The sequence below is a fragment of the Corvus kubaryi genome, unplaced genomic scaffold, assembly GCF_017639235.1.
Source record: "Corvus kubaryi isolate FWS band 111438036 unplaced genomic scaffold, C.kubaryi_AGA036_p1.0 37398, whole genome shotgun sequence".
Lineage (NCBI taxonomy): Eukaryota > Metazoa > Chordata > Aves > Passeriformes > Corvidae > Corvus > Corvus kubaryi.
The window spans coordinates 30,205,592-30,231,383 of record NW_024581137.1 but is presented as its reverse complement, the minus strand read 5'-3'; the positions used below and the strand labels follow the sequence as shown (position 1 = coordinate 30,231,383).

The 25,792-nt window shown below is 36.2% G+C and overlaps 1 protein-coding gene across 4 annotated transcripts in view; it reads right to left on the bottom strand.

Moving 5' to 3' along the window:
* Positions 1-25,792, bottom strand: part of AGMO (alkylglycerol monooxygenase) — a 224,095-nt gene that overhangs the window by 94,458 nt on the left and 103,845 nt on the right. For all 4 annotated transcript variants that reach the window (XM_042044458.1, XM_042044461.1, XM_042044460.1 and 1 more), the window contains exons 9-12: positions 25,294-25,428; positions 24,696-24,812; positions 17,595-17,677; positions 16,347-16,452 (exon numbers count right to left, since the gene is read on the bottom strand). In XM_042044458.1, the coding sequence (XP_041900392.1) occupies positions 16,347-16,452; positions 17,595-17,677; positions 24,696-24,812; positions 25,294-25,428 (441 nt within the window). The remainder of the gene's footprint in view (positions 1-16,346; positions 16,453-17,594; positions 17,678-24,695; positions 24,813-25,293; positions 25,429-25,792) is intronic.

Below are 25,792 nucleotides of genomic sequence, written 5' to 3'. Positions count from 1 at the left end.
AAGTTGGACTATAATTGCTACGGAACATGCAACGTCTGAAGCACTAAACCAGCGTTACTGCAATCCTCCAACGATTGACTGAAACCAAGTGTTACATCATTAAAGCTGAATTACAACACACCCATGGCGTGTTTTCCATGTGTGCTATTTTAAACAATAGTAGAGAAAAACCTGGCTATAAATTCACAGATCCCAAATTTGTTCAAAATCCATGAACAATGAGGGCTGTCTGACAGGCTCTGTTGGCTCTATTTTAGTCAGAAATGTCACGCACCATAATTAAATGTCTGTTTGGCTTTTATTGGAGATGGAAATGCTAGCTTTAGTTATAAATTTAAACAACCTGTCATAAGGGGAGACTCCACATTTATATAGTTTAGGAAAGTTTAGCAATTGTAATTGCTCCAGGAAAGACAAATAAACTAATGGAAACTATTCTATTTTTTAATTGGCTTTGCATCAGAAAAAAAAAAAAAAAGCTAATGGTATAATGGTATAGCTTTCATCTGGTTTGAACAGAGTTCTTTGCTTTGGTAGACAGTTGGTGCACTAGTACTTTCCAATGCTTAATTTTCATGCAGAAATTAATTGAAGACTACAGTGATCACAACTTCTAGGTTAGGAGAAGATGCCACTGTGAAGCGGCAACAAAATACAATCAGTACTCCAGAAAAATGTTTAGGTCAATTCTGCACTGTTCACCCTGATGTTGTCCAAGTGGAAATATTTTGCCGTCACCTTGGTATGCAGAGACTATTATACTTTAAGCAAATCCTTCAATTTTTCTACTCAGCTTCAGAAATTTTACAGTGCCCAGATTCCAGTGGAAAATATTTGATCACTCATATGCTTGGATAGAAATGTGTCACCTGGAATAGAAATCAGGATAAACCTGCCAGCATCCTTATGCAGACAGGCTCTGCAAATACATACTAGGCAAGATCTCTGCCAAATAACTCGTGTCTGGCCAATACCGCCTTTCAAATAGTCTGTCAATGCCAGTTGCCAATAAAGATTCATTATACCACGTATAGTTAAATATTATTTTAGCTTTTGCATCTACAGTTTTAAACTTACACAGTAGCAATTCATTTGCTCTCCACATACTACCTGTCTGCAAGTTTCTGTGCAGTAGCCAATCACAATATTCACGCTTCTCACTAGCACCTAAACAATACACGTCTTTTACTTAAAATAGATCAGTCAGATGTAAACATTTCCAAATTCTGTTTTTCACTCACACACAAAGTATGTACTATAGCTATTTTAATAATATTTTAAATAGCAATATCAAATCCAAAACTTTACAGTAGATGTCATAATTATCTAAGACTTTCCCCACTGTGCTACTTTTCAAGAAGCTAATAATTTCTTCTGGGTTCTATCAACTACTGAAATGTAGGTCAGCGTGTAATGTCTTCTACTCCTGAAAATGTATGCATATATTAAATTAATGCAAAAAAACCCCCAGTAGCGATCATAGTGAAACTTTAGAGCCATTCCCTCAGGTGTGGAAGATTATCCAGAGTAGTCCCAAATCATAGAAAGAGTTAAAGTTGTCAAAAAATGAAAACATTTTCAAGGGGAGTGTGTACCACTTTCACCACAAATACTTGACTATGCATCTTCATTCTCTCTCTCTTAGAAAAAACCAATTAACCCAGACTATCTCACTTCAGGATGCTATTTACTTTTTCAAAATTGCACCAAACTTGCTGTTATGAAACTTCTTGAGCATTTGTGTTGATTTTAACTTTAATTTTACCCATTTTCACCTATTAGAACTACATGAGAACAGTCCAGTGAATAGATATTAACTTTTGATTCCTAGAAACACGTGATAGAAATACCATTTACAATACTACTACTACTACTAACATTTTTTTCATAACATTTTTTATTTACCTGATAAAACATGTTGCTTTCTCTCTTTCTTCCTTTCATTGTATTACATCCTTTCACACAACTTCATCACTATTTTTCTTCACTCCTTCCTATCATAGAGTCTTGCAGTGTCCTTATGTTTCACTAGCACTTCAGTTATCTGAAGTTCTCTCCTGAAACCTTTCTTTATTGTTGCTCATACATTACTTCAGATTTTCTATTGAATTAATTACTTCCTTCCTTCTGGAAATGTTTTTAAATACTAATTTAAATACTTATTTCAGAGAGCCCTTTTCCATATGAAGAGAGCTAATAACGTTTTGCACAGACTAAATGGAAGCATCTATATGTTTTTGCATGCACCAGTCAGAACAGTTAATGGCAAAGATTTAAACCCTATTTAGCACCCTCATCTTTAATTCTTCTGGCTATTGATATGTCATAAACATTGTTTACTGATTTCTCAACACTACTTCAGATCATTCCTGCTCCTGCAGAAGACATTGGTGGCTAAACAATCACTGTCTCACAGATTAATCCTCTCTGACAACAGTAAAGTCTGTTTGCAGTGCTAGAACACTCTACTGCTGTATGACCAGGAATCATATTTGGTCCCTGTTTCCAGAAAATTTAACTTTCATGTATTCAAAAAAACAAACAAAAAATAAGTCTCACCACCATGAATAAAGGGATATCTGAACAGTTTTCTTTAATTAAATATATTTCTATCATTTTTGCTTTTATTCAAAATGATCTATTTGTAGATCTTGTATAAATAAAGTTTATTTTAAGCCATTATGAAGGGCTCAGTAACATCAAGTTTTTATGGCATCTTGTATAGCTCAGAAACACCATTCTTGTGCAAGCATTTTTCTTGTTCTGTGCTTCTCTAGATATTATTAATCCCAGCACAAATTCTATCATCTCTATGCAGATCCCACTCCTTTCTTCAGGTTTTATCCCCCTCACCCCACCAGAGAAATTCCATCCATCCCTGTATCATTGTGTGTTTGAATGCTAGCTTAGGTTAAATACACTTTAAATTATTTATCCCTGTATTTCCAAATAAATCTTACCTCCTTTTCCCATAATTCTAGATATCATCACTGTTTATATGTCATCTTCAAATTTCTCCTCTTCCCATATCCACATGCACAAATTCTTTTCTAACACACCAGAGATAATTAGTCTTATTCATTCATGCATCTAGGATTCTTATCTGGACTCTTGTCTTGTCATATCTCCAATGTAGCAATTCTCTCTGTCAAAACCTTTACACCTACTGAAATAAATGGGTCTTAGACTGTCCCTTTGGATAAGTAATTACCTTCTATGTATATTTCCATTAGCTCCCTTTTCAAAAGTAAGATAGTTTTCAACATTTTAAGGATCTTTTCAGCACATATCTCTCTTCCCTGAGCTACTTCTGGTATCTTTCTTTACGAACATGCTCAAGTTTCAGAAAAATGCTTTGTGATTGGCCCTAATATTTATCTATTTTTATCTGCTGCCTTTCATCTCATGTTTACATAGCACACGCCTGGAAACAGGACTATTGCTTTGTTGTGGGACTTGACAGTACCTTGCACAACTCTTAGAATGCCTGGTTGCCAACTAGTTTGACTTCAGAGTCCATAAAGGAAATATTTATTCATAAGTAGCACATTGCAAGCAGTGAATGTAGTGATGAAGTGCTTTGCTACTTGCAGACCAGCCTCTCATTAGTACATTAAAATCCTAATTTACTACTGTAGAGTCAATGGACAACATGATGCTTCAGGACCTCCTTAATACAGCAAAGGTCAAAACCACGCAAATGTTTTAAATGAGATTCCTAAAGCACTAAATAAACAGTTGAAAAGTATTTTCCTCTTTAAATATCTTGAATCAGAAGTAATAAAAAATTTCATATTTGGAAGGCACTTTTTAAACCACATTGGTCAGAAGAACATCTTGGAGGCATTCCTCTTTGCATGTAATAAGACATGTAAGGCAAATATAATTGTTTGCCCTGCTGGAGAGATTTACTTACATTGATGACTCCACGTTTTTTTTCAATTATCTTATCAGGGAGAGTAAATAAAACTATGAAAGCAAGTAACTAAACTACCACATTTCATCTATTAACAAGGCAATCTATTCTTCTGGTCAGCAACATACTTCAAAGTGCATATTCAACCAGAATTTTTCAATTTTTTACCTCCCATTAAAATAAAACAATCAGGTGCTTCATGTGTTTCATGTAATGCTAAGTGTTACTTTTAAATTAAGCAGTAAGAAAATGCTGGAGCTCCGGAGAGCTGGCATTACTTAAAAATTACTGTACATGAATAAGTACACGTGCATAATTATGTAATTGCACTTGATGGCAGCAATAGCACATAGAGAAGACTATTAATAGTATGCAAAATCTGCAGAAATCTCGTGAGGACAAATATCCTCCAGAAGTATGAAAAGGTGGCTCTTGGTACAGAATATATTTTAGTTTTACCTTTCAGTATGATGATTACCATGAAAGAAAGGATCAAAGGCAAATGGCACAGCTGGCAGCTCGAGAATAATTTAAGAGGTGTACTGGCAATAGCTTTTTGGTTTCAGTGAGATGGACTGCATTAGCTGTAATAGGGAAATGATGGTGGAGAAAAGTCATACAGCATTCTTGCCTGGCATTAGTACAACATTAGCTGAACCTGCAATTTTGACGACTTCATAAAAACTTCGAGGAAGAAAACTTATGCTAATGAGTATTAACAGTAGCAATGTCTCCTCTGTAATTTAGGACAGAAAATTCAACACCACATTTAGGCTTAAACCACAGATTCAGGAACTCATGACCACTGAGGAAATAAGGTTGGGATGTGCCTGTATATCCAACCATGATTCCATGACCTTGTCACCAAATTACAAAGAGATAACCTGCCTGCAAGGACTTGTCTAAAGACTTTAGAAAGCAGGGCATCTGGGCTGGAGAGATGTCAAATAAGATAATTAATAACTGCACATAATGCCATACAAACCTAAGGTTCTTCTCTCATTTCCCACTCTCCTTGCAAAATTCGAGTTCTACAGTATTGTAGGGATGGGTCCACATAAGCAACTTCTAATCACTCAGATCCTTAACAAATGAAGTAATAACAGAGCCTGGGAGAATGTACATCCTCCCTGATTTCCATCTTTATCCTAACACTCTCCCAGACTGTTACAGGTACCCTTTGGACCAGGTGTGCCCTGCATGGAATGGGGAGCATCTGTGTTTGCCATCCCTCATGCCATTTCCTTTCTGCTACACTTTTAACCCATTCAAAAAATAATAATGTTGCATTTAATAATACACTTGATAGGCATCAATTTTCACATCCTTCTCCCAAAGGAGACCACACTTAGGACTAAAGACACAACTCCTGTCTGAGTTTCCTTCAAACAGCAGAATTTTGAAGGGTATCAAGCCTAGCTTGTTTCTTTGGAATTGAGCTAACAACATGATTCCCTTTCAACAACACTTTTCCAAAGATGATTTACATTCCAAAGACTCTGTCTAAGCCAAGAGGTGAACATTTTTCCACACATGTATAGTTCTGAAAATCAGAATCTCTACCACCAAATCTATTATGGGTTCTCTGAAATTATTGGCATATATGCCCAAATGTGCTTCTGTGTAGAGTTTATTAGTATGGATTACTACACAAAGCAAAATAAAATCATAAAGATCTTGCAATTTAGTCTCCAAAAAGATAAAAATAAAACAGTAGAGAATGCAAAATAGTTAGTTGGGCAGATTTTATTTGGACTGTCCAGGAAAAATGGACCAGTTTTGCCTGCATGCTGTTTTCACAGCTATTATTTCTGTTACTTTTGCAATCTGATGCTTTTGATTTTTATTTGATGCTAATAAGTTCTGAAAGCCAGAGAGCTTGCAAAGCCAAAAAAATAAACCTGGATCCACTAAAGAACCTGTTTTCTTCCTTCTTAACTCTTCATTAGCCAGGAGTTCACTGGAATGAGCAGATTTGATTCATTTAGTGGATTGAGACTTTTTATAAGAGCTTGGTAGAAATTAGCAATTATTTAGAAGGTGATAAATAGTCCAATAAGAGACTTGAAAACATCAAGTTGTGATTGCACCAATTTATATAAAAATTAAAGCTATATAACAATATTGGTTCTATCACTATTCTTAACCAGAGTACTCTAGAATTCTTCATCTCTTTCAAGTGAGCTACCCTTGAGTAATGTATAATGACAGAAAGAAAATCAGAGTGTGAAAAAGCTGACCTGAATCCAAGGCGCTAATGTTCTACCAATACCCAGGACTGTGTTAAAACTAGACAGTGTTTGCTTTTTCAAATATCCAGTTTCCCTCTGCTAATGAAAAGCTTCTTACTTCCAACAGCAAGATCCTCAGATAGCCACTTAGATGAAACACTCAATTATCTCTCTGTGCTCTTAGAAGTAGAGATGGGACAACTAAAACAAAGAATTTTTTTTCTTGAAATGTGTTATTTCAAGATCAGTGAACTCACAGCAAGTGGAAAATTTTGGACTTTATTTTAAACTGAGAAGTTTGAGTGAGATGCTTTTGTTTCAGACTATAATTTGTTCTGCTATTTGACTGTTCTGATTTTATAATAGTGAGGTGAAAAAAAAAACCAAAGTGAAATAAAAGTGTATCAACTCAGGTAGAATGAAAAATTCCAAGTACCCACCTCCAACCTCCCACCTGTTTGTCTTAACATTTTGTAAAAAAAGTTAAGAGATTTCCAATTTTTGTGGACCTCAAAATATTTTATAGGTTTTATTTTGATTTGGTTAGAAAACTAGAAAATAAAGTTTTCCCTAATCCTCTCCATTTTCCTTTACTATCTTTTTATTCCTCACACATAGGGGGAAAAAAAAGCAAAAGGAATAAAAGGGAAGAAAAGGAGTAAGGAGTACTGTATCCTCTTATTTAGAAAAGTCACAACTTCTTTTCAGTGCTTGTTAAAACATATCAAAGCATATGCCATGGTTTTTTTAGTGAACTGTACATTTTAGACTGCTATCCAGAGGGCAAGGCAAATTCTAGCAAGTTGTATGTAGCTTAATTTTTAAAATTTATGAAGCTCTTCTCAGCTGTTGGTATGTTGGTAACACATTTTTAGGTCCAATTCAGAAGTCTGACAGATGAATTCCTGCTTTTCACATGTTTTATGGTCTGAGGATGCAGTTTAGTAAGTTTCAGATAACCCCAGGAGCTAATTACCATCCATGCACATAGTATGGAAGATACATTTGGAATGGATTCAGTTTTGGGCAACACCTTCATTAGAAGCAAAGATGGCTCAAAAAGATATTAGAATTTTACTCCTGAACACTTCTAATCTCGTGCTAGAATGTTCTCAGCTGAAAATGACAAAGAACTTAAAAAAATACATATACATAAAAAGCCCCTGAGTTTTCTAAATAAGGCAACTGTTTAATAGGTTTCACTTCTAAGCCTGGAAAAAAAATTGACCAGGAATTCAACCATGATGATGGCAACTCTATTCACTGCTTACATAGTGAGCAGAAGTGGGACAGGCCCTTTTATGTATGCACAATGACAGGTATCTTCCCTAAAATGTTATAAACTAACTAGGCTGGTCTCAAAAGGAAGTGGCAAGAGCTATGAAGTAGGTATAACACAATGCAGTTAATGGCCAGACTCTGCCTCTTAGCATCCTGCCTCACTACCACTTCTAGCTATTTCCTAGTATCTGACCACTCTTTGTAGGCAAACTACATGAAGCCAACAAGAGGAGAAATTAATAGATCTAGAGAGTTATATGCAGATGTGCAATGAGTGCAGGTAATAGCTAAGGACAAAATATAGCATCCCTTTCTCCATAAAACAAAATCTAGGATGTTCAAACTAAAACCAGGCATCTTCAACTGTATTAGCTTCCAATCAGCAAAATAAACAACCTATTCAAACATTTCATGGTTTCCACATGAAGATAAACCAAACAAATTCTGTCAGGACAGATGTGATCACTCCCAGACTCTATAGGGGGTTGCTGTATTATTTTCCCTTGGTTTCAAGTGATAACTAGAGCTTTACATTTACTTTTTTCTCATAACACCTATTTCCAACTTTTAAACATACAAAGTGTTTTGTGTGTTCTGCATTTGGTAATCAGTTGTTAAACACAGCATTTGCTAATCTTCTTTCATCAGGCAATTTTTATTTGGCATTGGCAGGAGAAGGAAATTTTAAAACATTCTCTTTGTGCTGCGTAATACCCAAATATAAAATCAAATATAGTAATGTTGCTTTCTCTGTATTCCCTTATTCCCTGACACTAAACATCATAGAAAACAGAACTTGTACATGGGAATGATATAACAAGGCAGTAATAAAGAAAATAAATCACAGCAAAGATAATGGCTTGATTTTATCTTAGTTATCTGTTGCCCACTTTAGACAAAAGGCACTGGCTGGTTAGAATTTAGCATGGAATCGCCCAGATGTCATGAACTAGTTTTCAGTCTCTGTAGTTATTTCAGGTGCTGCTAGTAGAAAAACAGAGGTTCAACTTTTACTGTGCTTTTCTTTCTTTGTTGTTCACAAGAAGCTTCTGAAAAAATAGACTGAGCAAAAGATAGCATTTATGATTTTAAAAAAAAGTAATAAAACATATTATAGAACATTTTGAATTAATTTCTGCTTTCCTACACAAAGGTATTGATTTGGATTTCCATTGGACTAAATTACAGTCCAAATCTGTGTGTCATACACAGACATTCTGGTGCAGAAATGTTAAGTTTTCATAGCTGCCATGCTCTGCTCACTATTACAGAAGTAGGGAGAGACATTTATGAGAAGAACAGTCTTATACTATTCCTCTTGCAAGATACAAGTATTGAGTAACCCTGGACTGCATGTATTTTTTATATCTGGGATTTCTCTACTTAAACCGTATGAGACAGAAATATCCAAAATATTTTAAATAGTAGGTTGGTTCTTTGTGGTCACCTTGTATGTGCCAAATCCAGGTCTTTTCCGCATCAGAAACAGCTTGTTTAATTAAAGCTTTTATTCTTAAAAGTTAATTCAATCCCTCTGCCTGTCATGTTGAAGATAAAATTCAAACTAAGTCATCTGCACTTATGGTCTTGGGAACACAGATACCACTCTTCTCTCTTTAAGATTAGGATAATACCCACCTGCCTGGTAAATAGCTTTGGAGGTAAGCTACCTAGTTTTGGAAGGCAGTCTACTAATTTTGCTTATCAGGCTGTGCTGACAAGCGTATATATGTGGGTGAGCTTGATGGGCTAAAGACAGCCCAGAGAACGCACACATACTGGCCATGCACAGTGATGCTGGAAGGCTCCCCACTCAGGGGTGTTCTACATGGCTGGGGGATATCTTCTGCATTCCTCAGACTGCATCTTCTGCTTCTGTCCACACGACTTGTGTGGATGGGGAATCTCTGCAAGTAAGCCAATGTCTTGCGTTCAGGACACACGAATTGCCCATCTTACCCTGCCTTTGACTCTAAGACATTGCAATGTACTTTACATGACACCTTTAAATCAACTCTGAAAGTAAAATTTACTTGAGTGTAAACTGATCAATAAGCAATAGCCCTGTCAAGAGTAGGAAACATGAGTCTTCCACATCTATGGAAAAAACAGGTATGAAACAAATTTATGTATTTGTGCATTAACAACAACAACAAAAAATCCTAGTTAATACTCTAACACTGCAACTACAGTTACACAGACAAACATCTACCCATGTGGAATATGTCAGTTGTCACTAGGGACTAGTATCAGTGAAGCAATTCGCTAGTATGGAGATCTCTATCATTATCCATGTGTTATTATGATGTGGAAAAGAATGCAGTTTGACTGGGTTTGTAGCATTACTGGCTTATAGAAAAACTGTGCTTTGACGTACAAACCATATCCAATCCGTAACAAGATGTGTGAAACAGCACAGCTTCATTTTTGCTAAGACACCCTCAGATATACAAATGAACATTAATAATCTCATTGGCATGGCTGTCACCTTTAAAAAGCAAACACTGCATACAGCTACATGCCAATCACTAAGTGCTTTGGGCTACAAAGGGTTAGAAATAAACTTTATATCTGTGAGTGCGAGCGTTGACAGAAGAGAACACAAAATTTCAGTCAGTATAAGTGAACATGTATTTTCCATCTTCAGAGTACTACCTTTGCTTTATCTTTGACTGCATGCTTCTGATTTCTGTTAAGTATGACTACCTCGTCTTGTCAAACAATTAAAGTGACAAAAGTAATAGCAGATGCTTCTTTCATAGTCAAAACTACAGCAAGCAGACCATAGCTTGCATTTTATTACACCCGCTCTATACAGCTTAGTAATTGAAAGGTAATAGAAAAGATCCTGATAATAAACTGCCAGTTTATTTTTTTTTTTCAGACAAAATAAATATATAACCCTATTCAGGCTTCATTTTAACAACACATTAGATGGTTTCCAACTTGTCTTGATTTTTGTTTTATTTTATGATTGTAAATAAACCCTGGAAAATTCCTTCCCCAATTTTACCACCTGAAACTGCAGCTGTTGGCTGACACTATCAAAGCCTCGCAATTCCGAACTCACGTGCAAATCTCATCAAGTGCAGACACTTCTAATTGATTCCAGAAGTTTTTCTTTTGCTAAGATCAGCGGGCAGAAGAAGAATAATGAGCAGCTTTTAAGCAGAGGGGGAAGGGTGTTGAGCTCAGGGAGTGGAGATTTTAAAAGCTCCAGCTCAACTGCTCTGCCAGAAATGCAGAGCAATTTTACGGTCAATTGGCCAGAGCATCTGGAACTATACATCATAGTCTTTAGTTGATGGTGGTGAAGTCGACTCTCAAACTGGCTAAGTCTAAAATCAGTAATGACTCTGCTGTCACACCTAAGTGGAAACTAACTTAATCTACTGCCAGATTTTACTGTGTCTTTTTCTAAGGGACATTATTCCCCTTAGGGCAGTTGTCAAGAATATTAAAAGTCCAGTCCCTAGGATACACTGCATGGCATAGCAAACTTTTTGAATGGAGCTAACATAGAAAAAACCGATTACAACGCGTGTTTGTTTAATTCCATGTGTGTTGACAAGGCTTTTTATCATAAGGCAGCAGAGTTTCCTTCCATCCCCAGTTTCATTTCTAAGATATATTTGAAATACACCAGCCAACCTAGTTAGGGCACAGCGACTGCAGAAATGCTGAGGTCATAAATCATAGCACAGGGCATGGAGCTTTCACCTTAATGGAAACCAAATATGGGATATGCGGCTCTTTGAAATGTGGCACAGATGATCTTAACGAGGGACCAAGAAAAAATGCTACAGAGCAGAAAACTATCGTTGATGTGGAAATAAGTTCTTATGAGTAAATGTTTGTTTTATGTCTGTACTCGTAAGTCGGTATTCCAACACTGGTAAATTATACTAAGAAACGAGGTAACAGCAACTCTTTGTACGATGAAAGGAGAAATAAGTAGTGTGATAATATATCACATTAAGAGGGACTTCTGTGGAACACAGGATACTGTGTAAATCAGTTCTTTAATAAAGAGATATTTTATATTTTATCCAGACCAATTAGATCCCATGCCCTAAGAAATACCAGAATTGCATCAGAGATGAGAGAAGCAGTCCATTTGGTACAGAATACTGTCTCCAAAATTTTTGGAACAGTTGCATATACCAAGTTCAGATACTCTGGAGGAGTAAATAAGCAATTTGACCACAATAAAGCTCATTTCTACCTTAAGGGCTGAATTATACCCTGCAGCACAAGATTCTGTGTATCTTCCAAAGCTGGTTATATTTCTAATGTACCACATGCCCACATAAAACAGAAAAGAAAACAAGTTATTAATTTAAAACATCACACATGTATAAAACCTCCCTTTTTCTCTCTTTTCCACCATGAAAGCTGCCCTAGATTTTTGTCCTTCCTACCTGTAAATTAATACATGCCAGCCAACACGCTCATAGCCAGGCAGATCATTAAGTTGCAATGCTGAAGTCAGGGCGAAAAGATTTACTCTCAGATACAATACCTTAGCTGCAACAAGGGTAAAAGATACACACATCAAGACAGACATCTATTTCCTCCTCCCTCTTCCTCACTCCTAGCCCGTTAGTTTAAGAGTCTGAGTTGCAGCTACTATGAGAGTTGGTGAAAATATTTAAAACAAGAGTTCCAACAACATGTCAATGGCTCTCATTTCTACTTGCTCCTCATTAGTACTACTGTCAAATAACAGCCAGTGCTTGACCAAATTCAGCTCATGGAATATGCTGGCTGATGCCAAACCAGAGCAGTTGGATGGAAACACTTTAAAGAGGTGGACCATCATCACAGATTTATTTTTACATATCATGCCTGCTGAACCGTCACATAACTGAACACACAAGCAATGTTTTCTGCTACCTCCAGGTGGTTAGGGGGCTCCAGGCCCAGTCTGACAGAAAATGATTTGGCTTTAGTAATACACACAATCATCACATTACACAGGCATGAAGTAATCAGCCTAAAGAAAGCTAACTAGTATAGGATGTGGCAGCACACATTCTCAAAACACACCAGCTCTTCAAGCCAGTCAAATATATTCCCTGTCATCAAGGTTTTCAATGACCTCCACCCAAGAAATAATTTTCTTAAGATCTAAAAATTTCCTCATATATCAGCACTTTTTTTCTTAAATAAACAAACAAAACATAAAACCTCAAACAAAGAAACAACAACAAAAAAATCCACACTCCCTCCCCCCTCTACATTCAGCTAATCATCCATATGAAATACACACAGGAAAAGGAACAGAAAATGCATGCTGAGGAATGTACACGGTTCCACCTCCTACATTACTTTTGTAATGATGATAGCTTCAAATTATTTTCTTATTTGGAGAAGAAAAGGACACTGCGAGAGATCCCCATGAGTATATCATAGAATGAATTCAAATACAACAGCAGGAAGGACAATATATTTAAATGATCAGAAAAATAACATAATTTTCATAAGGAACCAAATCTGGTAACACACAACTTCAAAGCATCGATGGAGCCAACGCCGTCTTTATTTGACTGCAGACACAGAAAACAACATATTAAGATTGCAGCTTTAGCAAAAGCAGAAGTCTTGCTTTCTTTCTTACACACCTATAGCATCATTTTACTTCCTCCTTCCTTGAGCCTTAGCATTAAGAAACTTTCTTGCTCCACAGCAAGTTGCACCACTTACCTGAAGAAAAATCTTTGTCTGGCTAAGTCAGCCCAACCAGCTAAGCCAGTTAGCAGGGCAGCAAGGAGGGTAAGAGGACAGAGCCAGAGAGCAGGACTGTTCCTTCTGCTCAAATTGACATCTTCAGCTGCTTTTTTCATGCCCACCTGAGCTAATCTAATGGCAAAGTGGGAAAGGCTTGCTTCTTGTTTCCTCTGCTCTTCTCCCTTCCCTCACTGACCCCCTAGTTTTCTCTCATTTCTTTTGTATTTCCCATCTAGATTCCCCCCAGAAGGCATTCCTCGCAGTAATTCTGATAACTGTTAAGCCTTCTTATGAGCCAAACACAATCACTTACAGTTTAAAGCACGTATTTTTGCTAGTTAAAATGCTCTGCAAATAGCATGGCAAAGATTAGAAATCTTATTTACTGGTTCTAAAGTAGTCTTGAGAAATACGAACATATGAAACATAGTAGCAGAAAAAACCCACACATATCAAAAATAGTTGCACACTTTTCCACTAATGATTGAACATGCTGTTGGTAAAATCAGTCTTGCACTTATCTGCTGCAATGTGCACCATTAACTTAAAAATTCTGGGACAGAATTGTTTGTTAAATTCTACAAATACTTCTTCATCCCTAGGTAATTATGCCCTTGAAGGCATAATTTATAGGAAAAGTCAACATAAACTCTTTTACATGATGTGCTCTCATTCTTGAACACCAGATTACTAAAGAATTGTTAATTTGGTAACACATAAGGATGAAGATGTAAACAGAACATTTTTGAGTATATTACAGGTTATGATTACTAGAAAAATTAGATTAAAAGATTAAAGTCAGCTCAATCTAGTTATATGCTGAAGAGGGGATACTTAGATGAGGAAAACAAAATTACCAGGTCAATATTGAGATAAAACATTGATGTTTGAAGACTTTTCAACATGAATTAACAAATCTCCAGCAACCTCTGAGATTTTTTTTTTAACATAAATTCCATTAGACCCATAAGAACATGCCTACCATGACTCCAGAAATTGTATAATGCATTGGGAGCAAAAGTGGATCATTTATTTTATAAGTGGATCATTTATTTTAAAATGGGGAACACTTTGAAGTTCATCACAAGTATTCAAACAAAAAGGAAAACATTTTTTATTATAAAGGTGGTGAAGCGCTGGAACAAATTGTTCAGAGAGGTGTTAGATGCCTCATCCCTGGAAATTTTCAAGATCTGGTTGATCGGGGCTCAGAGCAACCTGATGCAGTTGAAGATGTCCCTGCTCATTGCAGGGGATTGGACAAGAGGATATTTTTACTTCCAACCCAAAATATTCTACCATTCTATGATTCTATGATTAAAAAAGCTATTAATATCACCAAATTGTGGACTTGTGATAAAATGTCTAGTGTGGAAATACTGGCATCACTAGGAAGAATTATCTATTCTGGCCTGCCCAAGAGCAAATTATTTGAATGACACCTATTTTTTCAGTATTTTCAAAGAAAAATTGTGAGCAAGGTACTCCTGTCTCTTGTTTAAAATGGACTACATAGTTTCAAACAAAGTACTAAAAAAAGAACAAAAAAGAACTGTAATATGAAGGAGAAAAAAAACAAAAGGAAGAAAGAACAGGAAAATTCAGTAGAGAAGAACTCAAGATGGCAATAAAGTAATTTTTTTAATGACAGAAATATGTAAGGAACAGAGCAAGAACCACTTCATTTTGTTATCCTCTTCATGAAAGAATAGGAAGCTATAGAATTCCCTATAAAAATAGGAATAATAATCAAATAATTTTACTTTACTCATTTCTTAGTAAGAGACACTTTTACATATGCACACAGAACTCTGCAAGGCAGATATTAAGGGTGTATATTATGACAAAATTCTCCCAGAATTTAGTTAGCATACCCAAATAATTCAAGTCTGAAAGCTATGTCTCAAGGGCAAGATAATTAGTTCCAAAATTTTAGAATTTGTCACTTCAAGTCTTTCTACTATATTAGGCTACTCAGAAAATTATACAAACATTTTCCAAATTATATTTAAGCAAACCCCTTAAAATACCTGATGAGTTCTTGTGGACTCTTATTAAATGAATTCAAGAACAGTTAGATTTATACACCAAAGCTTTGACAATGTAACAATGTGGGGCAGGGGGAAGCACAGAATTAAACAACTCTCAATTAGTGGCATTTATCTAGCTTTAAATATTGTCTACTAGTTATTGATTTCCAACACAGGCAGAAAAAAAGAACAGAAAAACCTCCCAGACCCACAGTAGCAGTAGATTTTTCTCATTTTTCTAATTCCTTTTCCCTTAGAAAAGCAGAAGAAGCAAGGCCACTACTAGAAACCACCAACTGGGAAAGATGCTATAAATTTTGCATATGTTTGAAGTCAAAGGAACCATTTTGAACTTGTTTGAGTCTCAGTTCCTACTGTTTTATTTGAGTTTTTTTCTGATTTTAAGCCAAAGAGTAACTTTCTGATGAGGTTCTCTTAATCCAGCCACCCATTCATACCCTTGCTGGTTATGAATAACCAGTCTTTTCTGGTAACCAACAGTAGGTAGCCTGGTACTGTTATTTAGATAGGAATAATATCAGTGACTATTGTTATTTTACTGTGGTAATATTAAAAAAGACATGAACTACCAACTGTATGGAAAAGAAAAGGAAAATAATAAAAAGCAAAAGGCATGAACAGGATAAAAGTGCTAAGAACACGAAAATAGCCATACGTAATCAGACCATAGGTCTATTGAGTCCTGCATCCACTCCTTGTCAATGATGAAAAGTCTGTTTCTGAGGCACAGGATTAGTACAGAGCAAATATTTTATATTTAAGTCTTCCAGCCTCCAAGCATTTTCTGATTTCTCCCATAAAAGGGGAATTAAACAATTCAAATTCAGCAATGCATTACTATTATTCACTTCAAAGCATGTGGCCACAAGTAAATTATTTTTGCAGGGAGTGGTAAATGCTCTCCTTCATAACCTATTTTTCAAGGAAAACAGGCATCTCCATAGCAAACCTGAATAGTTTTCTTACAAAATAATCATAAAACATGAAAAACAAAGAGATAAGAAAAAAAATACTCTATTCAAATAGCATAATGAAAAATAAGAAAGCAAAATGTAAATGTTTAGTGTTTCTGCTTTTTTGTAAAAAGATAAAAAATCTAGAGTAATCAGCATAGATATTTTAAAATAAATGTCTTACCTCATATGCATAGCCCAAGACTGAAAACTGACTCCTGAAGTAGCCAAGTTTGTAAACACCTATGAAGACTAAACAGCGGATGATTTCCAAAATTCCTGCTTTGGACCTAGAAAAGGGAATAAATTCAGATTAACATCCAATCTTTTCTTCTTTTCCAAGTTCAGTGAAAAGGAGAAAATAGAATTAGTCTGTGATGTCCTGCACTTACATCAAGTCATCTTTCTTAACCTTATAGTTAGGTTTTTATGGTATACACCTTACATAGACTTGTAACACTGAATTTGCTGCTGGTGAGAATACACATACTTGCAAAATATATTTGAACTCACACAAATGGGGCTGTATATATAGTTACTGTCTTTTGATCTCAAAAATTACCACAACAAAATTCTGAAAAGTAGTTCAGAATCATTTCAACAGTCTACTTCTGTAAATTTTTACTAATTCCTCTTTATTAACTCCCTAGAGTTATTCACATCTGGCATGTTGACAGATTTTTACCTATCCTGAATTAAATAGTTCAGTCTATAAAAGTGAAAGGTATTCCTTTCTGAAAACATAATGAACAGCAGGTGCAAAGCAGTACTGGCACCTCAGTCTCAAAGGAAACTTCCACATTTCTTCTCTGGCAGGGCAAATAACTTCTTCGTAAGAAACTCTGGATGCAACTTACTCTTCTTCAGGGCCACAGTGCTCGTATGGACTACTTCATAATGTATCTCACTGGCCTGGTGTATTCAAGACTCAATTTCATTTGAAGCCATACTGATTAAGTTTAGTCTTAAGCCTACACCATCTTTCACATGATTTTGAGCCTACTCTGAGCTACACTGTGTGCTCTTCATATATCATCACTGTATCTGGCACCTATGGTGTGCTACACAGGGCTGGCACAATATGGTTGCAGTCTGACCTTGAACAGCCTCGGGACAGCTGGCAGGTCCCACTCACCTGCCAGTGTCCCAAACCCAGAGGAGAGAACCCAATAAATGCAAGCACAAAGGGAGACATGACAAACCCATCCCAGAACTTTTCTGCAAGGAACAATATAGATGTAGTCACTACTTGCTATGGGAACACTCCTGGATTTAGGTGCCAGGTAGTCATGTGTTATTTTCCAGTCAACAGACAGCCACAGGTGGGTCTGGGTATCTATATTTATTTATCGATATAATTTCTGGGATTTACATATAATTATAAATAATCCATAACGAAAGAAGAAAAACCCCCACATATTTTGTATCTTACTTGTTCTCCATAAGTAGTCCAAAAGATGACAGGGACAGAATGATAAAGCCAATTCTCAGGAGAACTGTTCCCTGTGATAGCATCTGTTAAAAGGCAGACAAAGAATTCATTTAGAGTAATTTTCTGGAGAAAATGGAGTTTTTATGGAACAGTAGCTTCAACTTCCTCAGTCAGTAATGCTAGTGTCCCCTTTTAAAGTAATTTGCTACTTTAAGTTTTACAAAAAAATATCTGCTCTGGATAGCACACATACTTGGAGTAACCACCTTCATAGTCGTTTCCTGGATGCTGTATTTCCAAAACAACATTAATGTTATTCCCTTCTGTCCTATGTGGTTTTTTTCCCAAAGTTATTGATTTCCTTTTGACTCTACTCAAGAGGGAAGAAATGTATTTCTAGATAAAAATCACAGCAGCCCTGCTCTTTTAATTTCATCATATGTTACCAGGTCTTTACAATAGTCATCTTTGAATCCCAATAGGCACAAAAGCCAATGTACTGGTGAGAATAACAACTCACATGACATGATCATATTTAAGAAGAAACAAAATGAGTGTTTTCCCTGCATGATAACTCAATGCTTGGTTCCTAAATTAGCAAAACTTTTTAGCGCCTAACATTAATTTCAATCAGACCTAAAACACTTTTAAAAATAAACATGTGCATGAGTACTTGAAAGAATAGCAGCATGAGGACTTCCGTCCTTAAAATTTACATCAAAATTACATTTAAAAAAATCCAGGAAAACAGAAATTATTTTGATTGTACAGTTTGAATTTTTAAAATTTATTAAATATTTATTTTGTATTCTACAAAGCTGCCTTTGAAAATCAAATATTTAATCAGTATTCTTTTTCCCTCCCTGATTTTGTTTCAAATATTAGTTTTGAAAAGCTTTCGTTTTTTTCATTAAAACAAAAACAAAACAAAAGTAGTGGATCTGACTGAGTTATAGAAATCCTTTCTTGCTTCAACAGCAAAACAGTTTATGAACAGCATCCTGCACTTCAATTGCAGCCATTGGAAAAAAAAAACCTCCATGAATGTCTGCCCTGATTTCAATAAATCCCATTCAGTGACATGCCCAACTTCCTTCGGTCGTGGCCCCAACCCCTCAAAGAGATCTAAGGTAAGTATCTGTGAGCATGGGAGGCCACAGGAGGATATTCTCAAGTTTTACAGCTGTGTGAACTTAGAGTGCCCATGTTTGCAAAACACATCAAACCACACACTCAGTCTGGGCGGGTTTCTGTTGTTTTCCTGAAGCATCACAAACACCTACTTAGATATCCTCAACAGTTATTGAACAAAGAAAACTCAATCCCAGAAATGAGCAAGCTAAACAGCAGCCTCACCAGTTTACAAGCCAGAACACAATTCTTACAAATGACACCTGTCAAGCCAATCTGTTGCACAGATTTGTACCAGGTGAGAATCAAACTTACTACTGCATTTCTACATTACCAATCTGTTCCATTTCTCCTTATGATAAACTTTCCATTGTTAGCAATAGCAAGAGTTTGTTTTGAAGTGACATAATGTTTGGACAGAGCTTTTTTATAAAAATCAGGCATGGACTCTATTTGAATTTAATTAAATGAGGAGTTCTTTAACTGCTCATCTAGCCATACTGAGTTCAACTCCCTCTTCAGCTTCCTGTACAAACTGAGTCATACAAAAATTCAAGAAGTAAGCAAAGAAAAATATGATTTGGCACAGGCATAATGGAACTCACCCATAAATTTCTTAGAAATGCTTTGATAGGCTTTTCAATGATTGTTACTTGTCAAATAAAGGAGTTTTCCAGGGAATGAGGACTGAAATTCAAGACTTTTCTCCCTAAAGACTGTCCTCACTTTTAAGTTGAAAAATTAAACGTTTTTTTAACCTACTCATTCTTGCCAGGTGGGTCTGATTTTTCTTTGTTTCCAGTGTGATGCACCAGGTTCTGCAGACTGCCTTAAAAATGCTCCCAGAGTGGTAGAGCACTATTCTGAGAAAAGGAGAGCAAGATTTTGTATCTTCTTAGGCAGGAAAGAGAACTGAACATCAAATCCAGATTTCCATCAAGTCAGAGAATTGCTACATTACAATATATGGTTAAAATCACACTTGGTGGAAAATGAATGAAACTGCGATGGTTTTCATACAGGTGCTAATACTTGTCTTCAGGAAGGATCCAACAGAACATGCTATGAATGAGCAAGGGTGCCCCCAGCTTCCAGTTTTAAAGAGCTGCATGATTTCAAACTTTTCTGCCTTTCCAGTGTTCCCAAGCTGGCCAACTAGTCCCAGGCATTGGGATTTCCTTGCAACTCCAGCTGCAGAAAACTGAGATGCTGATTCATTCTACCTGCCTTTAAGTACCTTCACTGAAGTGCCTGAAAATCTGTTATTAACCCAATCTTTTGCTGAAATTCATGGAGACAGCATGTTGGGAATGTGGGAATAGCCCAAGCACTTTGGGAATTCCATTTCTTGCCATTATCTAGACTGCAAGCCTAAAGCCGAAATTTGGTATTGCATTAAGAGTTGGATTTGAGCAAATGATGGAAACACTTCCCAAAAAGCAGACAATTTGGGGTCAAATTTTAGTGGTAGTTTTACCTATAACTTCTATCAAGGACTTTTTTCTTGGCACAAAGATATATTTTATTTTACATTTCCAGAAGAACAGGAAAAAAAATTAAAATTATTCCCTACATTTATCTAACACAGAAGAATAAAGCACAGATGAAGAACTTGAAAGGAAATTAATACATTTCAGATCAGTTATAAACATGGAGTTCCAGCAAAAAAATGGGAATAGAAATACATTTTAATGTTTGTTTGTAAACCAGAAGAACTGAAGCACCCTTATGATTTTTTAAAAAATCAAACTCAAATGTAAACAAGCCTTTAAGTGGTTAAAATGCTACATGAGGTTCTTTGGCATAGTAACTACCTAAGCCAGGTGTGATCACATTTTACAGATTTGTTTTTTCAGGCCAATTTCCATTTCTCTTCATACATACTCCTACTTGAACCATACTATTTTGAACACCAGCTATTTGTAAAACTCCTTATGGTCAATACCTGCTGTGGCTTAGAATGTGAAGGACTGGAGGATTCTAAAGCACAACCTGCAGATCCTGATTAATTTTAAATTGGCACTATCATCAGATTCACACAAAATCATGGCACTGTAATGCCTGAGCATAGAGTGGCAGCTTTCCACTTCCCAAAACATCAGCTTTTGGAGTAGTGAAGGGTGAGACAAAAAGCCTTACTGGGAACCATGAAGGCAGAAGGTGTAAGTTACCCTTCACCGTAGGTACACGCACCACATTCACATACAACAAAAAAACCCTGTTCCCTCATTTGTACTCCTAGTCAAGGATTACTGAGAAATTTTCAGCAAAATACACCAAGATGCAACTGGGAATAATAGGTTTTAGAAAAGCAGCCATATAGCATAAATTTTACCACTGTTAGTTTGCTTCCCTAACTTTCTCTTACAGTTCCAGTGGTATATGCTGCCTTGATTCTTTTATTTGCTTTCAAACATGTATCACCCTATGAAGTGGATGCTGGCAGCTGAGGCATCCATTTTCTAGGCATTACTCTACCAAAATCAACAAAATAGTCAGTGGGTTTTATCACTAAACTAACATCATATATTAAATCTATGCACTGCAAGCAGCAGTGTGAAAAGAATGTGCCTTTTACACCTTCATTAGTGTTAGCATCCTTGTTCCACTTAAACATATGCATGAATGTATATATAAAATAAATGAATATTTATATACTGGAGTATTTGTATAAACAGAGAAGCATGTGGGACCACAGCAGGTTCCCCAATTACAAGTCAGCCACAACTTTGCAATGTGGTTATTGGCTGCAATCAAACAGAAAAAAATATTTCTGTTGGATTTTCATTTCATTCAAAGCTTTAAAAATATCTTTGAGCCTTAAAAAAGGAGGGGGAAGGGGATTATTGAATTTAGTAAGAGGTTTACATGGCTTTGTAATTAACAGAATGCCGTAGCATTATTATTTCATGGTTTTTTTAGTAATGAAAAAATAATTAATTTAAACAAAGGAAATGTTCTTCCAAACCTGTATTTAGATGAGCATTGAAATATTCCAAATTGACTTTTATATTGCAAAGAAACAGGTTTTCTATTCCTTTTGAAGAATAACATGGATGCATTTTCTCATTCTGATTTGTCCAGTGGTTCAAAAGAACTGCTAGGAATGATGCCAGCATGTTTCCTAAGTTAACAGATGCCCTTGCTCTCATACATCAGACACTTTCAACATTCAAGTTAGGAACGCTAATACAATGCTATGAATTTTCTGCTGTTAGGTGTCTTTGGCTGTATTAATTTATTTTAACTTAGAATTCCTAGAAAAAATTGTAAATTCTTAGCAATATTGCATACACACTACTTGGCGATGCCCTACTTAATGGATACATTAAATGTGTTCTTAACTTTCAAGAGATCTATCTTACCCCTTACTAATTTTCATCTAATTGAAACTGCTCACTTATTCATGTAATTATATGCACAGTAAAAGTTATAGTATCTATCAACAATAAAAAAAGACACTGCAAAATGTGTTTAAGGTGCACTTCACTTCAATTTATACGATACCTGCAGTTCTGGAGCTATGAGAGTTTTGCTTTGAATGTGCTGCAGTTTTACACTCCTAGCACTCTCTCTGGGACTGATCCAAATCCCATTTCTTCAATGAGCTTTGGATCAGATCTAGATGTGCAGAGCTCAGAAAGCAATTTTTATTCACTAGATGTAGTGCAGACCACTATACAGAAAACAAACACTGTATGCTCTCTCCTGTGGAAAATATCTATTTTTTCTTTCCTGTTTTGCTCTTTTCATAAGTTAAATGTAGGTCATTCAGACAGAAGGTATATGGTTGCTCTTTACGAATAGAGAAATTTAACACTTCTACAGGGCGCGAGACCAAACACTGAGCAACTGTAATCACTTGAGAAATGTAATAGCTGTGTGCTGTGTCTTACGGCTGTTATGAAATGGAACTTATACCTAAAGATGAGGAAAACAGTTAGTTTTCTCCATTTATGGAGCTATGCCACAGTTATGACATAATTCATAGCCAGACAGAACGTTCCAGTTGTATCCATAGACATTTCATAATTCAGTGTAGTGGAAAACTGATATTGAAGGAAGATTTTTGCCAAGTAAAGTTATTCATACACAAGCTTCCTTCTCATGACAGCTTCCCCACTGTGCTGCAGAGTGATGCTGGAACTCTGCCTTGGGACCAGCACTTTCTACACCCACACTGAAGGTTTATGTCCTGAGACGAGGTGCTTCCAGGCCCTGTACTCCCTTCTTATCCTACCTTATTACCCTGCAGTTTTGTGCAGAGAATTTTATAGTTGCTTTTCTACAGTAAGTTCATAAATAGTGGATCTTCAGGATGTTTCCTCCATGACTGAAAGAATTTAATGATTATCTGGAGTTCGAGTGCCTTTTTCAACTTTCTTTATTATTTATTCTTAAACAGCTGCAGTTACCAGCAGATAAAATAATTTGGACCATCCATTTTTCCTTCCAGGACCAGAAAAAGGCCAAAAGAAAAAACAATAAAACAGGAAAAAATCAGACTCCTTAATTCTTGCTGCTAAAAGCAACAACAAAGTAAAAACCAAACCAAAACCCAACAGCAGAACGAAACAAATGAAAAAAACTCAAACACAGAGTTTGATTCCTATGCAATGTATGTAGGAATCTAGAAGTGGATCTGGACAACCCTGCAGAGGTTTTTCTCAATATAAGAACATTGGCAATCATGTATATATAATATACTGTTTTACTTGTATATTTTGGAGGCATTTATTCTTAGCCTAGGCTTAATTTCCTGTCCCTAGAACAGACTAAGCCTCAGATGACCTAGTAATCTCCTAATTCCCTGCAACTGCAGAGGCAAACAGGGCATGTAGAATAACTCCATACTAATCAGAAGAGTATGCCTTTTGTATCATACCAGGAATGCTACGTACTGCAGTGTCCAATGAGGTGGGCAGGGGACTGTGACCGCTGTTGGCCAAGGGTTGGAAATTGCCAGGTGAGCATGCCAGGACAAGGCAGGCCCACAGGAGGGCAGAGGCTGAAGAACCCAAGGGGCCCCTGGCATGCTTACAGCCTGCTAAGGGGCCCCTGGCATGCTTACAGCCTGCTACGGCAACATGGGTGACACAAACTCAACAAGAACACTGCTGTTTAGGGAGGTCTTAGAAAGGGTTTATGAAGAAGAGCAAAGGGCATTTTATCAAAATAATAGACTTTTGCGGTGTTCTGGTATGTCTTGAGAGGTGTTTCACATTCTGCTTCATAACAAGAAAATTTTAGCTTTAGTACATGAGGGAAAGTTATAAAGGAAGAAGAAAAAAAAGGAGCTTGGAAGGATGTGAAACCTTAGAAACAGTTAATGTCTCCCTTCTTGTAGGTGGACATGGCCTTGTAGTTCACCTTCAGAGGCTGCCAGGTATCCACAGAGGAACCAGTTACCACAGAGATCCCATCAGCCCAAACCCATGGTCATAAATACATGCTTCTCCTTGCTGTATTTCTATCAATGCTGTTGTATATTGGAGACTGGAAGAAGGATTTGCCCTGACTTTGTTCTCCTCCAATTCTAAACTCATGCTGACACCAACGTTCCCAACTGCAAGCACTGAAAGACCATTGCAATCTTCCTTCTAAAGCCTGGGCATCCAATGGTATGACCAACCTTGACATCTTAAAACCTACAGAGTTTCAAGCCTCATGAGGTTCTAAAAACTGAAGCAGACACATACATCTTCTAGGCAAATTATTTATATTATGTAAATAACTGATACGGTTATTAAAAACTGTTTACTAAACAATATCAAACATTATATATTTAATAGCATGGAATTATATATTTAGCCATTTATGTTGATTCTTTTTACAGAATCTAGTTATTAATAGTTCAAGTAAGATATGAGTCAGCTATAGAGCCTCTGCTCAATGCTTTAATATTTAAACATGTCGTGTGTCATTGCTCTTAGCAGGAGGTATTATTTCATAAAGGAAGGAATTACTTACACTTACAGAAGCAAGAAGTTCGGTGTACAAGTCCACTATTATAGCAAAATGTACAAGTGCATAGCAATTACAATAAGCTGGTACAGGTGGATTGAAGGGAACTTCTTTTCCAGTGATCTGTATAAAGCAAAACAGACACTTGCCTTCAAGAGTGACCTGCTATGGCCCGTTGCTCCTTAATATTCTTTACACTTACAAAAAGGGAGACAGATAATTGAAGAAAGATAATCTGCTGTCAAACTTATGTACTACCTAGTCTGAGACAGAGTTTAACTCTGTGTGTTTGTGCATGTCCACATCAGAAAAAAAAGAGAAATTATTATATTCCATAGAAAATTTTTGAAATCTCTTCAGGAAATGAATAATGAAAAAATAAATTAAAAATATGTTTTTTCCTTCAAATAAAAAGGAAAAAAACCCCACAGCTAAAACATTCATTTCCTTCAGTTTCTTTTCCCATTTCATCTTCCCCTATGCTTTATGACTGCTAATTTGCTAATTTAAAATAGCATGTGTAGAGTTTTTAACGTTGATCCAGTAGCATTAAGAGGTCCAAGTAAATTACACACAACTGAAAGCCTGTGCATGTTCTATTTACCACCGGGATTTCCTCAGGAAGGCCAAGTCTAGGTTTGCCTGGTCCCCAGCCTGGCCCTTTGAATATGACAGAAAGCTTATTGCAGAATCCAGGTGTGGCCCAAAACGTGTTCCAAATATGAGCCAAGGGACGTAACTGGGAAAAAAAGAGTAAGTAATTTTTCACTGTTAGCAAAATAAAAGATTAATAAAACATTATATTTTATTCATTTTTAACTTTCAAATAAATTATTTTTCAAACTCTGTAAAGAGAATAAATTAGAAATAGATGAAGACAGTTCAGAAAACCTGGCTGAAATAGGCAAAAGTCATATGAAGCCCTTGGTTAATTTGGTGAGGATTACAATGACTTCTGCTCAGAGGAAAATCTGTTCTTCCATCTGTGTCTCCTGTAATCACTCCAGAGTATTTAGTGGTATATTGTATAGCTATATTTATGCTATATGATTTGGTTACTGGGATCTTGACACAACATACTCTCAATAACTAAATTACTTTGT